General features: G+C 45.1%; 1 protein-coding gene across 1 annotated transcript in view; it reads right to left on the reverse strand.

The window, feature by feature from the left end:
* Positions 1–4,545, reverse strand: part of si:ch211-285f17.1 (sickle tail protein homolog) — a 63,223-nt gene extending 58,678 nt beyond the window's left edge. The window contains exon 1 of the mRNA XM_068747761.1: positions 4,224–4,545. Coding sequence (XP_068603862.1) covers positions 4,224–4,545 — 322 coding nt within the window. The remainder of the gene's footprint in view (positions 1–4,223) is intronic.
* Positions 4,546–18,477: the final 13,932 nt, after the last annotated feature.

Here is an 18,477-nt window from a genome sequence, read left to right on the forward strand (position 1 = left end):
TTTTTTTTTGAGTGCATCTCTGAGGCAAGTCATTTTGATGGCGCAAATGTTTCGAGTGCAGACCTGCCGTGAATGACACATTCCACCTGATTCCACAGAAGGTTACTTTAGGTGTTGCTTTTTGCCTCCGGGTATACTGGCCTGAGGTGGAAAGATGAAACTGCAATCGAGAGATAAGTTAATGCACCTCTGACAGCAACGGGGGAAGATACTGAACAATCAAGCCATTGTAAGGCAGGTCATTTGTAAATGCCTTACCTGTTCAGCAATTTAAGGAGTCACAACAGTTCCGCTCATGTGTCACATAGCTAAAACGGATTTTTAGCTAAACCTCTAGTATACATTTCGATAGTTATTCAGAAGATATAATCAATTTTGTATCAGGTATTGAGTTATTAAATAATGTGAAAATTCTGAACAGAATAAAATATCTAGCCTAAAATATACCACAGTGGAAAAACAAGTCCCTTTATTTCATCACTTGACTTTATCAAAAGCTTTTCGTTGCAGTGGAGAAGCAGGTTCAGCCTCCTCTGAACTGACATCGGACTGTGTGAAGGTGTGGGAAGCAAAGTGGTGTGAAAACATGTGAAGTCAGTGTTATGGTTACGCTATTGTGCTACCTGAAACATTATCCAAAAGCTGGCTGCTTGGCCCTGGCAGAGATATGCACATGAAGTACCTTTCTAGTTTCGCCTGTTTTGCTACTCCTCTTCTCAGAGTGTGGCCTTCCTTCAGGTACAAATGAAATAATCTGGTACTTTTACTCTTGCGAAGGAGGCAGAGAATTTTGTAATCTTAATAACTCTTGCATATAGTTCTCAAAGTAGAAATCACCCGGAGAGACAACTGGGGGTTGAAAGAGCCCCAGGAGGCTGCAATTAATGTAATCACGACTCATGGATTCAATGTCAAAGACATGGGAGATCACCACCTCCCAATTCTCAAAGTCATTCATATTAGTAGAGCCAATTTTTACCCCCCCCCCAAAAAAAAAGTAAAGTAAAAAGTAAAGTAAAAAGTAAAGTAAAAAGTAAAAAGTAAAATAAGTAAGGCATCATCAGCATAGAAAGTAGGTCCTTGTTTCAAGTCATTCATACTGTCATTCATTACTACTTTAGCAAAACTGAGATACATCTAACGACTCTCTGGCCAATCATACACACGCTGAGAACGCTTTTGCCGTTAGCTACGCTCATGCACTAAATTACTTGCAACAATGAAATGTTGTAATAACACGATAACAAGCCGGAGCAACTCTGCACATACTGATGTGGTGATAGATCTTGCAAAACATTCAAGAGGCAAGAAATAACAGAGCACAAGTGTGTGTTCCAGCATATGGATGAGAACAGAACACGCAGACGATAAAGATGAATGCTTATCCTCACACACACACACACACTACATTGTCATTCTCTGTTTCATTTATTGACTCGTCTTCCAAATCACAAGAGGGTGAGGTCATCCAAATGTATACGAGCACTGGCTTTATCTCAAGAACATCTTGAAAACGAATCCTTGCATGAAGAGGCATGGCAGCAGCAGAACTGATAAACTTCAAAGTTTATCCAGTCTCAAAGAAGGGAAAGATCGGAAGGTTAGAAGATAGAAAAGATTGATGGGCGAGCAAGAGAGGATAAGACGTAAAGCTGTCCGAAACAGCCCTGAGTTCAGCGTGAAAACGCTTCTGATGCTCGCAGTCCTGGATTCAACCACGTCCAACACCTTTTTGAGCTCGTCCTTATTGGCCAACAGCCGTGCCCAAACTCACTTAATGCTGTTGTTGCAGAATGGTAACAAATCCCCAAAGCCAGTTTTGAAATCCTTTTGACAGCCTTCTCAGTGGGGGTATTATTGTGTATTATAAAGTATGCATATGGATGCACATTAAAGACATGAGACAGAATCAATTGCGCAAATCACTGCAACATCAAGCAAATAAGAGTCACTCCCAGGTGCACAACTGACGGCTGATTTGTGAAATGTAAAATTCTTTTTTTTTTTTGCTGCTGCCAGTTTTAGACATAACTATTCAATTCAATGATGTAATTCAGGAAAGACAATGTCTTCAAGCTAATATTTCTACTGTTAGTCACATCCTCCAAGCGTTCCTGTTGTGTCTTTGCTGACTGATTTGCTGAGTCCACATTTTATCAAGCCCAAAGTTGGTGAGAGAGTCTGAATTGTTCCAAAGCATCCAAAAATGCATTTTAGTTTTATGAGACTGAAATAGTTTACTTTTTAATAGCAATGCAACGGAAAAGCAAAGTGAATCAGCTAAGAGAACAAAGACTGTGATTGTTTCTGTAACCCAAACGTTGCTGAACAGTTTGTCTGATGCAATGTCACGCGGCATCAAGAGAGTCTCGTATTATATCCTCTCCGAACAGAACACGTCAAACGGATTTCACTTTCGCCGGGTGCTGCTACTCTAAGACGGAAATTGGGCCCTCTGGCAAGCAGCAGTCAGCGCTGAAGCTTTCACACAGTGGAAATGTCACCTGTCACACACACTTATCGTCTTGCCAGTGAAGTGCACATCGGCTCTGTGCGACCCCGTGGGCCCGCGCTTTAGCTGCCGTCGTGCCCTGCAACCGGCATTAGCTGAGGAGCTGGAGACCTGGTGCAGTTTGAACCTCTCCAACATTAACCAGCCTGTTTGTACACCAGCGGATAGAGAATACGATGAGCCGCCCTGTAGGGGAAAGCTATTTAAAAATCCAAGTGCTTATGTAGCACATGGTTCCACGTAGCCAACGGCAGTCTCCTAAAGTAAAAGTCTTGCACAGGAAGGAAAAAATTAAGTGCTGCAGAATCGGTCTACCGTGCAGCTAGTGTTAAAGAGACGGGACTGAGCGTTGGCTTTTGAATGTGCAGCTTCAAAGTTACTGCCAAGCTCCCCAGCGTCCCCAAAGCTCACGCTCGGAAACGAGCACCAGGACGGGAGCGAAAGGCAGAAGATAGACACAGTTCATCCCTTCTTTTTGGCGACATAATGCACATGATTTGTGGGCGAGAAATGACATATTTCATTAACTGATTCAGCTGCTGTCAACACATGACAAAGAAGGAATGAAGAGGAGGAAGGGAATCGAAGGAGGGGGGGGGGACGAGAAAAGACGGGGGGGGACAGAGCGGAGGAAAAGTGAAGGAAGACAAACGAAGACATGTGAATGAGCTCTGCTTAAAGACCATTTATTTGTGTAAAACAAAAAAAGGAATGGAAGCTGCACAGACAAGAACATCTGGTTTCCAGCACGCAAACGTGTCCCCATATAAGTCATAGCCTATCTTTACTGCAGGGAGGGACGCAGCTCAAGACCTGTTGATTTCCCAGCATGCCCTGCTTGCATTCCTGACCTCCTTCCGTCGTGCTCTTACTTCACTCAACCCCTGTAGCCTCCTGCCTCCACTCTAACCCCCATAGACGTCCCGACTGCCGTCATGAAGTGCAAGTATGAGCACCAAACAGTCAAGTGTGATTCATTTACTGACAGGAAACATTTCAACAGACGGGAAGAGAAAAATTCCAGTCTGTCAATCCGACTGTTAGGAGTTGATGACAGGATCCGCAAAGAGAAAATCTTGGTCTCTGCTCCTCTGAGGTTGAGACAAGACTTCAACCATGAAAGCTTTGCACCCTGCAGGATTGGGAATCTGGTGAGAAGGCCAAATAAGAACGATAAGACCCCCCCCCTTTCTTCCATTATTTTGCCCCACAAGAGACTGAGGCAGTGGGACAACATCACTGCTGCAGAGTATTTTTTTTTTTCCACCTTCCAAAAGTAAAGAATGAAATGAACTGTTGATCAAGAAATCGCAAAGACATAAAAGAAAATGTACAGCGGAATGATTTTTGTTGTTGTTGTTGGGACTTGCCCTCCTAAAAGCATTCCCTTGCCTTTAAAAAAAAAAACATCTCTATATATTTTTTGCCCGTGAATTATAGATCCTTGCCATGTGATTCCCACCCATTGCCACAAGGCAGGAAGGAGGAGGAGGAGGGGGGGGGGGGACCTAATCCAGGTGGTGCACAACACAGTGAGGTAGAATTACAGAGGACACACGATGGGCAAAAAGAGCCTGATCCCTTCCATCCTGAACTGACCAACCGACGAGGACAGACGAGTGGGAAAGGAAAACACACCAAAAACAACCATAAGAATGTGGGACACAACTTTCACGCCGCTGCATTCAGCTTGGTTTGCTGCCTTACTTACTGTGCACTAAGCCTTGACTTGTGGCTTTAGGTGGGCTGATCCTCATTTTAGGAGAGTCCATATTTTGGCCCCTCTCACCGGGACTCTGGCTCGGGGCCTGGGTCTCAGTCGGGGTGTCCCTCTGTCCTTTGTCCTGTGGAGCAGCGGGTGCTAAAGACTTCTGTCTGCTCAGGATAGCATCATTACCTGCCCTCATCAGTTTTTCCCCCACGCTCAGCACCCTGGCTCGACCGGCCGTGCCGGGGCATTCCTTTCTCGGGGAGGGCAGCTTGGATCCGGCCGCTAGCGAGGAGGGCCTGGACAGCCTGGAAGCTTTGGACATCCTGCGGGTCAGTGGATCAGCAAAGCGCCAGTTTGACCGAAACTGTGTCCCGCGGGCAGTCCGGGGTTCCCCCGGCTCTCAATGACTACGACGCCGTGGCTCGCCGGCTCCGGCGTGTTGCGACTGGCTCAGGTAGGCTGAGAGGCCCAGAGGGTGGGTACTTTTGAGAAGCCCAGTGGGAGGCGAGCTGAGGATGAGGGGTGGGAGGTTAACAGCTCCTCGGAAGGTGTTCTTCTGCCGTGGCCTCCAGGGATCATCCTCCAAAGCAAACAGTGCGTGTGCATGTGTGTGTGTGGCTGGGGTGTGTGCGTGTGTGTGTGTGTGTGAATGAACCCATGGAGTGACAGGACGTGCCGTGCCAAACGCAAACAAAAACTTAGGTCTCCAGTGTCAGCGCATTCCGGCTTTCTAATCCGTTCTCCACCTCTGTTTCCGCTCCGTCTTCACACTCTGCTTTTCTCTCTCGCTCCCTCTCTTCTTCCTTTACACTCATAATATGGTTGTCAACTTCTCCGTCCTCATACCCGAATCATTCTTTCCCGTGTTAATCTCCTCTCGCGCCTCCTCTCTCCTCCTTCACTTCGGTTAACTTGCTCCTCTATGCTGATGCTCAGCGGGAAACCGTTCCAGCGCTCCGGCAGGCAGGGATCAGAGAGAGAGAGAGAGAGAGAAAATGTAGAAACAGCAAGAGAAAAAGAGGAACCGGAGAGAGAGAGAGAGAGAAAGTGCTGGTGGAGGTTTCACGGTGCAGCCCTTCTTTTCAGGTGCAGCTGCCCAAGCTGTTCCATATGTGCGTGCAGCGCTTCGCGTCATCAGCTGACCGCTCAGAGGCACATTCTGCTGCAATCACCGGCTGCAAGTCGTCCTATTTTCCCTCTTTCCTCTTCCTTAAATATTTCTTCTTCTTTTTTTTTATCCGTCTCACAGCCTTGCGCTCCTCTCATGTGATGGGATGTTCTGGCTTCCAGAAGCAGGAATGCACACATCCACACACAACACAGCAAACCAAGCCCTTCACTCAGTGGTGGAATTTACAGGGAATTAAAGAACGCAAAGGGGGGGGGGGCGTTACAGCATGTGTGTGTGTGTGAGTGTGTGTGTGTGTGTGTGTGGATACAAGAGGCAGACAGCGGAGCTGTTCTGATCCCCGGCACTGAAGGCATCATCTGTAACAAGAGGAAAAAAAATACAGCAGACATTGGCTGGGAGAGAAACAGCGAGGAAGAGTAGATCAGAGCGCTCAGACACTGCTCTTCCTCTTTACCTCTGTCCAAAAAGATATTCTGCTGCTCATCACCCAAAAAAAATAAAAAAAAATGTTTCTTCTCTTTTGATGAAATTCTTGGAACAATTATCTGACCCAGGAAAATGGAACTTTCAATTGTAAAATTAAAAGTGTTTATGGCCGTTTTATAAACGCAAGTCAGACCCAGTTTGTGTCTTGGTCTAGAAGTACATTTGTTCGTTCACCATTTATTTATTAACTCCGCAGGGGGGTTTGAATTTTGTGAAAATGTGACGTAAACTGTTTACTGGATCAACACCAGGAAATGGATTACAGTGAGCATGCGGATCAACCGGGTCTCCAGGCAACACATTATGAAAGGGCAGCAATCCACACGGACTGGACCACTGGCCTGGATTTACATGGGGACAACTTCTCCCTGTGGCAGTCCAGTTTAATAGACCAGTGTAAAAAAAAAAAAAAAAAAAAAATCAGATTTGTTGTTTTACACCCCCCCCCATGTTTTATCTACAATGCATGGATTGACATGCTTTACGTTTGACGTCTACGTGGGGATTTAGGGGTTAAAAAAACCATTCAAATACGTCGTGTGCTCCATGTTTATATAAGCCTCCCTCTCCCTGATGATTGCCTTTTAGACTACTAAGCCCTCTCGACACAATGGCAGCGCTCACTGATCGTATACATATGAAATATTAATCATATTGCGACATATCTGCGTGGATTCAAAAAAGCAGATCGACCTACATACTTTCTGAGCAAATAGTTCTCAGGATTGAAGGGATAAGCGCCTCCAGGGTGCCGCTGCCTGTGTGATGGAGTTTTGAAAGAGAGAATAAGTAAAGAAGGTAGAGACATACATGAGATTAAATATTAGAATTGCACCAGATTATATTTGTGCGGCGCCGATTTCTTTTTTTTACAAATTCCACTGTGTTTGCAGCATCGTAGTACGAAGGAGTATGTCAAACCTAAGAAATGTTGACCATGAAAAAACAGAGAGTGAATGGTAACTCTCTCATTCTATGGTCACATGGTGTGTGTTTGTGTGTGTGTGTGTGTGTGTGCGTGTGTTGGGAGTAAATGAAAGCCCTCTGTGTGGAATGGTTCCAAGCCAGTCCGAACCGTATGCAGCAGTTGGGAACTCGGTTCAAAGGCTTTAAATAACAGAGCGTTTAGAGACGGATATAATTTGAGTTTCCTAATTAAGCCTGTGATTCCGCGCAATGTGACAGATCATAAAGTACATCGAGGTATCCAATGACAAACCACAATGTGAGCACACCACCCAGGCATGCGTGGCGACAATTTGCATTTGAGACAAAAGAAAGTGGAACACAACCACGCAAAATAATTCAAACTTATGCGAGCGGGTTATTCGAGGAGTAAACGGACCTGATTTGACAAAGCTGCCTCTCATTGGCTGTTTCAGCAGCTATCCCTGGTGATAGCACAAATGCAAAAAAATGCTAACCACTGTTTCACTTTTCAGGCAGGGAGTAGGCAGTTGAGTGTTAGTTGTGGAACCGTAAGGACGGAATGGGCGGTTATGGAAATATGATGCAAAAGACTCCCACAAGTTCTGGTTTAGTTGCTTACGGCCCATTACTGTGTGGCGGAGGAGTTACTTGACATATTTAGGACTGGCGGTGGGCTCAGCAGGAGTTGTCTGAGGGCCTCTGTGGTATTTCTCTAATTAACTGACTTTTCAGCCTGACGATTATTATTAAACCGGGTACATTACAAACGATTCCCTCTCCTCAAACGGAGCTCAGGTCAGCGTGGGATGAGCTATTTGGGTCCACATACAAAGGCAAAGTTTATGCTGGGCTCTTGATAGACCACGAGGTTGGGATTTGGTGAGACAATGGTGGTGGAGGGGGATTGAGCTGCTTACCTCCCCACTGAGGATTAAGTTTGGCTGCGTTTTCCATGCCCCCGGGGGGGGGGGGCTGGTTGATTCTTATTCTACATTCCACCTCAGCGCAGCCTCCCGACCACATCGTGAGTCACAACTGAGTGTAGCATTCACTCATCATCATCAAGCTTCATGCAACCTCACAAATATGCACGCGATAAGATAAGATACATGATGAAGTAATCTTATCATCTACAATTCATTTGAGATTTCTGACTAATGTAAAATAGATGTGGTTGATTTTTACCCAGAAGGTAAAGTCGCTCAAACTTTCACCGAGGCTACAGTAAACAGTAAATCTTGATTAACCCAGAAGAGAAGCAACAATTTCTCCCCCGAGCAAACAATCCATCCTTCATCAGACACTTTTAGTGGTTCACAAACTCATGAAATGATCATTTGAGTTTCTAACTGGAACACAGTGTGTGTTTTAAATTGGTCAACAACAACAACAAACAGTTTTTCTTAACTGCTTTTATTTTCTCCTCTTTAGCTCCTGCCATTGACTGCTCCCCCCCCCCCCCCCCCCCCCCCCGTAAAGAAAAGTGACTCACAGGCAAAAACTAATGTCTGTAAGACAATGAGACTCGCTGACAGTTTGGGACCAATTAGCTTCCAACACTCTGCTCTTCCCTGAGGAACGCCACCCAATATAACAGATTGTAAATCCCAGTTAAAGGCAGCAGAGATGGCGGTAGATCGCTGCCGCTCATTCAGCTGGTTGGGTAAGACAGTGACCCAGACATGGGGGAACATTCTGTCTGGCTTTATCATCAATAGTCACTTTAAAAAAAAAAAAAATGATCAAGGTGAGTCTGAACTGCTGTTGACTCACGCACCCTAATTAAACAGGATAAAGGCTTGACGTTTTCGAGTCGGCACTCCATTTTCAAGTCTCGAGCTTTACGCTGAACTTTAAAAACAATAAAACTAATTTATTTTTTACATTCATTCGCTTCAGCCTTTTGAGACTGAGTGGATGCCTCATCACCAGGAAGCTTTATTCTGATGAACTTCAATTTCAAATCCTTTTTGAGAATTGTTTACTGTATATCAGGATGGTGATCGAAATGGAAATAAATATATATTATAAAACAGTATGGTAAAAGTGTTCAGGGTAAAACAAAACCATCTCACAATGCAGATACTTTGAGAAGATTTATTGGACTAACATCAAACATATTAGACTTTATACTGACAGAAGAAGATGGAGGAATGCAAAAAAAAAATAATTGCCATTGGTTTTTTTAGAGGGAAAATATAAATTTGACATTAAGGCTTATCAGTCTCTTAGGTGATTTGAGCATTCTCAAACAAATAAATAGAGAGAGTTTGTAAAACACACCTTTCAATTACCTGCAGCGACCAGGAGCAATAAGAATAATTCCTAAAAATACAATTTTGATGAATTATTTCTTTCTCAGGCACATTTCCGCAGAAGATCGTTAATTTTATGAGACAAAATGAATCAAACCAAAAGCTGCCTTTAAGGTAGGAAATAAACTTTAACACAATCTGTTATTTAAAAATAAAACTTCACACTGATATAAAACATCCAGAATGTGTCATTAGTAGGCTAAAACATGCAGCAAAACATTGATTATGGATGCAGGATGCAGCACGAGTGGGTTTAAATGGAAGCAAGCAGCTGAGTAAAAGCAGGCTGCTTTCAGAAACAAGTCCAAAGGCCTCCCAAACACAAAGCTATAAGATGATTACAGTGCCAGATGCTCATATAGAACATGCATGCTTTTAAAGTTGTCAAGATTTACATCACATGGCAAAATTATAAATTACAATGGTTAAAACTGAATTTTCACAGCTTTCAGTGAGAAGGAAGTCCCACACTGAGCGTCAGCATGAATCTTCCCTCTTCACGCCTCTGGGGCCCCCCTGTGGCCTGACGTATCACTCATGGTCTTTACCCTCCATGGGCATCAACATGTGAGCATTCACATCTTCCAACCCCCCCCCCCCCACACACACACACACGATGTGGAAATGTTTAGCTCCAAAATTAATATTTTTAATCCAGTTATCCTGAGGAAAGCAGCTACGCATTAAGCACATCCTTGCTGCGATCCTTTAGAGAGATCAGCTTCTAATCTGGACAACCTGTCAAGTGTGTTATTGAAGGCAAAGCCAACGCATCTGCCTGGAGTGTATAAAGAGAAGAGGAGAGACAAACCACCTCTCCATCGGGACTGGTGTAAATAAGAGGCTTCTCCATTCCCTTTATGGCTTATTGATTTTTTTTAGTTCGATGGCCGGCTGTGGGCTGAGACGGAGAAAAAGAAGGAGAGAGGGATGGAGAGGAAAAAGGAGAGAGGTGCTTCCCTTCACACACAAACACACACACATACACACACAGATGCAAAATATGTGCCGCAATGAACTCTGAAGGAAGTGATGTTTCAAATTTCATCTGGGATCTGCTTTTCATTTAGAATTTAAATGAAAATACAAATAAACAGAGAAACCATTTTTACACTGGCACAGGAAACAAAAAGTTTTGTTTCCACGCATGGGAGGAAGAAAGGGACGATCTCCGCCTCTTCATCCTCAGGCGATCTTTACTTGATGTGAAGCACACAAAAGAAGACCCCTGTGCATCAGCAGACATTAAAAAAAAGAGAAAGCTGGCCACTCGGAGCAGCAATAAACTCTGGTAAAACTAATAAAACCTTGGAATATTGCCGTCCAGGGCAAACACAGCACATCATCTCTCTTCAATGCACGAGAAACATTCCATCCAGGAACATGCAGCTCAACGGGCCCTTCGCTGACTGATATCAGCTTTAATGTGGTCAGCAATGCATTCCTAAGCAGTTACTCTGGCGGGTTCCTCAACCCAGAAGTCGTCTTTTACACCCAAGGCCTCCTTTCTGCTGAACATGCTTGCAGGATGTCCAAACTCATGCTCACAGCAGCAATGCCTTTCTGACCTTCCACATGTGAAAATGTGCTGTGTCTAAGCACTCTCCGGGGATTGTGAATAATCTGTCTGTGTGGAAACGTTTGCCAAAGGAATGAGATTTTCACTGGAGGTTTTCATGTCTCTAAATCAAGCTGACGGCTTACAAATGATTATCATCCCCATAAATTTGTACACTTTCAGCGGTGAATATTATTCCACTCGACATGCCACCAATCATTGCAGTCACATCACGTGCCATAAATCACGCGTGGCGTGGAACATGCGCGTGTCACTCGTCAGGTTTGTGTTCGTTTGGTCATATTGCCATGCAGCAAGGCTCATTAAAGTGAGAAATGGTTATAAAACTACATTTTAGAGCTAGATCTTTTACACATTGCAATATGGATTAAACTCGCAGGGAATCACTTTCAAGGCATCGCTTGCGAGGGTTGGCCAAGTGTTTTCCAAATCCTTTCCATATGAAAGAAAGGAAACATCCTCTCTTTCTTATGAGTTTGGATGTGTTAAAAACAAGTGCCATGAACCTTTAGTGGGTCGGAAGTCGGAAGTGACTTGGAGGGGCTATAAGGTGATTAACACCAAATATCTTCCTGGTAAGTTTCCCAACATTTCTTGAAAATGTCATCAAATGTTTTGACTTATGTTGCAAACAGACAGAGAGATAAACACTGGTAAAAACAAAAACCCCTTAGTGGAGGTGAAAAATCAGCGTTGAAAGATCATTATGAGTCGAAACCTCTGGAAAGAAAGGAAAAGAATACAGGTAGTGAATGACAAACAGAGGACAAAAAAAAAGACAGAAAACATCAGCATTCACGCCGCTGCACGACGGGACGTCCTCCGTCTGGAGACGCAAACGTCAGCAGCCACGCATACACGCACATGCACGGACACAAAAGCACACAAGGCTTTGGTCAGCAGCACGGATCTGCTGAACTAACAGCAACTGGGCAAACACAGGATGGAGACACAAAGGGACACAAAGGGACACAAAGGGACACAAAGTGACGGAGACACAAAGGTCATTCAACATGGCGCTGGCGATGAGAGACGGACGGTGGTGTCAAAATGAATCGAGTAATGAACTGGTAGCAGTGGAGGCAAAGGTGCAGAAGTGACCGGAGGATGGAGGGACCTGGTAACGTGACCTATCAGGGGGTGTCGCTGTTGCATGGCTCTGATCACAAAAAAAAAAAGACAAGAGACACACATTCTTTGTGTGCATTACTCTTAATCATGTCATGACCCAAACGCCCCTCCAGGAATAATGAGCTCCACTCTGTGATGTTCCTCTGTGGCAATAAAGAAAAGGAACAGCAGCGTTCCTCAGACGGAAGTAGCATTGATCTGAGGATAATTGTGATGAATTGCGCAGGAAAGGGCTGCTGGCGATTGTTGTTAGCCTTTGCCTGCAGGAAACAAAGACTTTGTCTAATTGTTCCAGGGTTTGGCGCTAACTCATGTGGCAACATCTGTCGTTGATCCACTGCAGCGCCGGCTCACCATACGGAAGGAATCCTTGCTTTGAATGTCATGTGCAGAAGTGAAAGCTTCCACAACTGGTGGTTGACACGGTTACCACGTCTCGATTGGCAGGAGCCAATCACATCCCCCCCCCCCCCCCCCCCCGAGATAATTAATCAAATATGTTTTCAACAGGAAAGGCAGCCCGACTACATCACTGGCACACATGTTTCTGATTGGCTTTCAATTTTAGAGCTCGGGTCAGGGGTTTGTTGGGTCCACTCCCTTGTCTGACATCTGCCCCGACCCTTGACCTTGCCACAGGTTTATGTACACAAGATTCCGTGCTCTTGTCCACTCAGGACTGAGCTGGTCCTCCTCGGGTCTGTTTCCGTTCAGATCCTCCCCCACCCCATCCCCATGGTAGTGATGAAAAGACTTCAGAGACCGGATTCATCTGGGATATGTCCTCCTTAATGAACTGAGGAACTCACTCTGAGGCTCAGAAAATCTCTGGATGTCGGTGAGGCTGATTAGAGAAAGAGGGAAAGAAGAAGGGGAGGAATCACACTCTCTTGGGGTACAACTGGTCCTTCAATCTCCGCTGTCCCTCTGCTCCATGTGGAAGGGGGGGGGAATACCCCCAGAGTCTGATCCTCATTAGGAAGTACAAAGACCATCAAAGACCAACCCCAAACCGCTATCAGTCAGAAGCACCCGCAATACACATGATATTAAAACTCCCAGGCGCCATTCAGTGCCAAGTCCTGAGGCTGGCACAGGGGGGGGGGGGGGGTAAGGGACTTTTAAGGTCCCTAAGGTCAGTGTAAAGTTTGGGCAAACTTCTCCTCATCTCAGGGTTTGGCTCCTGATGAGTAAGCTTCAGACTGAGATGAAAGAACAAACGCGCCAACTGCAGTCTTTAATGCAATCTGTGACTGGCAGTGCAGAAAAGAAGACAGCCAACAAAAGACATTTATTTCATTAACTGCACTTCAGTTAAATATCAAACTATGTCATCAAGCCATTGTGTTGTTCTTTTTATTGTGAGGCCAACACTGTGACTCAAAGCAGAAGATAATTAAAAGTGTTTTTGACAGATAACAGCACACAGTGAAGCGCCTGGATTATTGCATGTAGAATAAACCTTATGGAGGGGCGCAAAAGAGTAAAAAAATAATCCAGCCTCTTCAAATCGGTACTGTCCATCACAGAGTATGGATTAAAATATGGCGATGACCCAACATAATAAAGAAGCTCTTAAAAACATTTGTCCTAAAATCGGATTTAAGGATCGACATCCATTTGCTCAGGCCGTCATTTATTAGCATATTGCAATAGGACTGCCTTCCAGGGAGCAAACAGCGCAGCGGATCGGCTGACTTGACCCGGAATGTACCGGAGAACTAACGGTACACAGGAAAGTTATGCTCACTTCCTCGTTTTCTGCTGCTGAAAAACATTCTACACAAGAGCTCTGCTGATAAATCAAATACGTCACTGCAGATTGTGCCACTCGTTGTTCTCTCTTATCACCGAAAGCGAAAGACGTATAATTCCTCCGGCTGAAGGTGATTAACTGTTCTGCAGATTCATCACCATGTCTCAGCAGCTTCTAGATTTCCTCCCACAACCCCCAGCTGTGACCACACCCAATCAACCCCCCCCCCCCCCCGCTCATAAACTCCCGTTTTGTATCCTCGCCATAAACCTCCCATTCATCACATTGACAGGTGTGGCTTACGGTTATTGACTGGGAGTGGATACTTTTCCCCGTCTCAGAGCTCAATCAAATCAAATTAGATGCTGAAGCAATGTGTTCGGAATGCGAATGAGGGATGAATGTACTGTTCCGTTTCCTGACAGCTGATCTCGTCCCCGAACGAGATGAGAGGGAGCTCACAGACATCGCACCGTATCTCCAGATGAAAGAGTTCGCTCTTGTTGCTCATCTTCTTTGACTTAGCCGCTAATCGCTACTAGCCGCTTTCTCAGTCTTCTGGTTTGAGGCCTGCAATGCTCAAAGTGTCCAGTTCATGCTTCCACAGGTGTTCTATTTGGTGTCGTTTCTACCTCAGTTTCAAGGTTTTTTTCTCCCTCCTATGTGTTCGTTCGTCTCGTCCATCTCTGTCGGACTGACCCACAATCCTTTGATTTGTCAAGTAATTAGAATCACAGCTGGTGACAAACGGCTCAGTGTCGTCAGCATAGAGTTTGAAGATTAGCCCTAATCATCAGGCACACACTCGCATGAGCCGTCTCGTGTCTTCCCTCACATATCAATTTAATATTTTCCTTTGAGCATGACCTCGCTGCAAGATCAAAGACATTTCGACTCCTCACTCGTCTGTGTCCGAACCAATTTTCTTCCTCTAAACGCCCCCCCCCCCCCAAAAAAAAAACAGGCTGGCATCGTGCATCATTAACGCTCGGGGTAAAGCATGAGGAGAATGCTATTGCATCCCTGTCTCCCAGAAATACAGCCAGATTGCCTCTAATCACCTATAAAGGAGCACAGATACTTCAAGACCACCGCTCAGGGCAGATGAATGATAACTGTGCAGAGCGCGGCGGCACCTTTGGGAGTCCTCGCTTTAACAATGTACATTCCCATCTGTGTATTATCCGGCATGAGACACTCCCAGAATTGAGACGCCTATAAACAAGATAGAAGTGTTTTACGCCTCGGTTGATTCCACGGCCAAAAAAAAAAAAAGAAAAAAGCAGCGGATACAGTGGAAAGGTCAGCGGAAATGGATGAAAGATGGAGATCGAATATTTCCTGTTAGCGCACAGCAGTATGCAAAGTTCCCGTAAGATATTTGATTTGCAACCATGCAGATTCTGTGATTCACCAAAGCAGATATCAAGTTGAGGTCGCTGCGCTTTATCGGAGGAAGACGTTCACAGCCCCTCGGCAGGAAAAAAAAGAACCCCTCGGCATACACTTAAATCTCAGGAGCCCCTTGAGGGACAGCTTTTAATCTGCTCTGAAAGCAGCTGTTTAGTGTCTCGAGGGGCTCGGCTATTTCCAGCAGCAGCGCCTAGCAAATGTTATCAGCATCTACGCCGACGTGGACGGCCCCACTAATGCCAGCGTTTCACACCTCGCCCAAGTGGACGGTAACTCTGTAAAAGCGGCGGGTGGGCCACGCAGGGTGAATGTCCCATAAGAAATTCAGGTCAGGGTTTATCCTCGTCTTCATCATGGAGCAAAGACAAGCTGGTGAAGAAGCCCAATGCGTTCCCGACCCAGTAAAGAAGCACATTCCCCTCAATGTCTGGGAAACATGATAGCGTGCTGTCCCAAACGAAAAAAGACACGATGGACGTGAACAGAAGATACGTTTGAATAAGAAACCCGTTATCGGAGTGCGTGTCAGCGTCTCCTCCTTACACTGATCGAAATGTTCGGCCGCTGTTGAATTAATTGGGTTTTTCTGCAGCAATTAACCGCCTCGGTTACTTTATGATTAAAAAAAAAATGATTATAAACAATTACCAGTCTGGTAAAAATCAAGGGGAGACATTTATATTGCTTTATTTTGTCCGACCCAAAAGGTCATAACCCAAATGTGTACAGTTTAATGTCAAACCAGACAAAGGGAAATAAAGCTGCTCGCCATGAAGAGGCTGGAACCGGGTTTTGGGAGGCTTACTTGATAAATGACTTTAGAGAATGAGCCTTCCTTCCAAAGGTTCCCCTCCTCATAAGTTACATTCCTATTTACATGCAGCAGCAGCATTTAAGATCCTTTCTCCGTGAAAACACACGTCTAGGACTTAAATACTTTTTTTTGCTGTAGGGAAAACAGCTGTTGTGGAACAATCTATTTCCCATTTGGCAGATTTTTCCAAACTGAATTCACCCGTTTCCCATCTTTGATCCGATCCGTCTATAAATGTCTGCGTTAAAGGCCATCCTTAAGGCTCTTGTTACTTTCTTAAAGAAAATGAAAAAGAAATCACATTTACAGCAAAAGCTTAACCGTCCTTCTTTGAAACAGTTCCCACTCTTCCATCCAGTTTCATCATCCTTAATCTGGATCGACTCCAAAAAAACAACAACAGATCACTTAATCTCCTTGGCGGAGATAACAAACAATCCTCAATGAAAATATTTGTGCTTGATTAATCAATTAAATACATTTTGGAGGGGGTAGTCGCCACATGCGCACCCGCCTGGTCTTGATTTATAACCATCTCTTTGAACTAATTACGTAATCTCATGCATAGGAAATGAGCGTAAAGGGGAAAAGGCAATGCTCCATCCTGCAGCGCCAGACAGTCTAAAGCAGACAGCTCTTTCAAGTCTGCTTGAAGGATGGAAGAATTCGGACTCGTAACGGGTCTGTTTGATTCATTCATGACAGATTTGGATTAATGGAGAAATGCTTCCAAGATGGAAAATACAGCAACAACCCGAGGCGGGCGGAGATCTTGAAGCCGTTTCCGGTGAAGATCCGGTTAGTGATTGAGCTGCAACCAGACTGATGGAAAGGGAGAAAGCGATCTTCACTCAGCCGTCCAATCAGAACGGTGTATCCTTCCCCTGAGTCTGATGACAAAATCTTTTCTATATTTCACCGGCATGTTTAGAACTCCCCTTTTCAAGCAGAAAAAGAAGAAAGGCTATAATAATCGGTTGCACTTTTGCAGCTGCTATACCTGCATCTCTGATGAGCGAATGGGTATTTGAACTTCAGGGATCTATTTTCGGATCGGATGTGGAACGGGTTGGATGCACGAGTGTGGAATGTGTGTCTGTGTGTGTGTGTGTGTAGTGTGTGTGTGCGGCATCGGCGAGAGGGGAAAGGGAAGTGACTGAAATTTGACCCCCAGTGTCACTCGCATCTGGGCTGCAGGACAAACGGATGTCACGGATGTAACGGGTCTGTTGCTGAAGATGCTTCTGCGTCCTCCCAACGCTAACCCGGGAATGAGAACTCGGATCACGCACATCTGTTCACGCATAAAACCTTCCAGAGCGGCTGCTGCGAGCCACACAAATACATACGTCGCTGTCATTCGACCCCGTCATCACCATGGAGATGAGCTCAGCTTCTCCGCAGCAGAGGCAGGATCAGCTGACTCTGTAGCACCTCGCCGGTACTTGTGCAAAGAAAAGCACATAAACACTCGTCTGAGAAGCACTGATGCGTATAGAAACCGGAGTATTCAGGGGTGCGGTACTTGAACGCATCTCAGTGTAAGAATCATGGGGGGGGGGGGGGGGGGTCTCACACTAAGGGTTAATAAAGGTAAAGGGAAACTGCCACATCAGAGCCGAGGCTGAGATCACAAGACAGATGCATTCAAGGCCATCAAGAAGAGGGTCAAGTCAACCTCTGCGGAGCATCGAGCGCGTTGGGAACAGGACACGGGAATGTCTGGAACGTTTTCCTCAAAGACACAACACAAGGGTTTGTTTGTAGGAACATGGAAATGCATTTAAATATTTATCTTTAATCAACTATAGGACTTCTCCTGTGGATTTGCACTGTAATTATAAATAATCGTGGCATGAAAGGTAAATCTATTTCCCCTAAAGAAGATCAAGTGTAAATAAAAACAGTTCTGCCGCCTTAGACCAGAAATGTATTAAATACCAATTTCATCTGGATTATTACAGTTTAATTGAGAACGACTAACTTCCTCTACAAACATCGCACTTCAAAGTCATCAGAGATTATACTTCTTAAAAAAAAAAAAATGTTTCTTACTGTGAAGTTTGGGACTTCCTTTGTGCTCGCTGGGAGGAAGGTCTGCGAACTGTACCCGGTGTCCCGACATGGTCCGATCCACGCGACCAAACCGACTGACTTGTGTTTTGTGCTTTTGTTTTAAAGTATCCGGGAACTTCCTGCCGGTCGAGGTGAGACGCGTCCGTGCGCGCTGGAGCGTGGGAATCCTTCACAGACGCGCTGCGCGCCGCTGAGGAGCGTCTGTCCTTGGCTGTCCCTCTCTGCTGAGTGAGCCCCAGCACTGCGGGTGAAACACCACCCCCCCCCCCCCGCCTCACCCCCCCAGGTCCGGTATCACCTGTCCTTTACGGTCCATGCGAGACGCACCGGAGCGGCCAGAGGTACCGTCTCTCCTCCTCCCGCATTAAAATGGATTTTTAAAAAAACTTTTTTTCCGCCCAGTAATGTCCACATGACTGCAGGGTGACGTCATCACTGCAAATCTTCCAGGGAAATGATCCATAGTGACCTTAATATAAAGTTTTTAAGTATAAACAGGCTGGAGTTTTGGTGAGTTTTATCGATTTAAATGCGCTATTTAAATCGATAAAAAAAAAAAGGTTTCATAGTGAATCATAAATTCAGAACTTCTCTTGAAACAAACAAACAAAACATCTCATAA

Source organism: Brachionichthys hirsutus, chromosome 14 (genome assembly GCF_040956055.1).
Source record: "Brachionichthys hirsutus isolate HB-005 chromosome 14, CSIRO-AGI_Bhir_v1, whole genome shotgun sequence".
Classification (NCBI taxonomy): domain Eukaryota; kingdom Metazoa; phylum Chordata; class Actinopteri; order Lophiiformes; family Brachionichthyidae; genus Brachionichthys; species Brachionichthys hirsutus.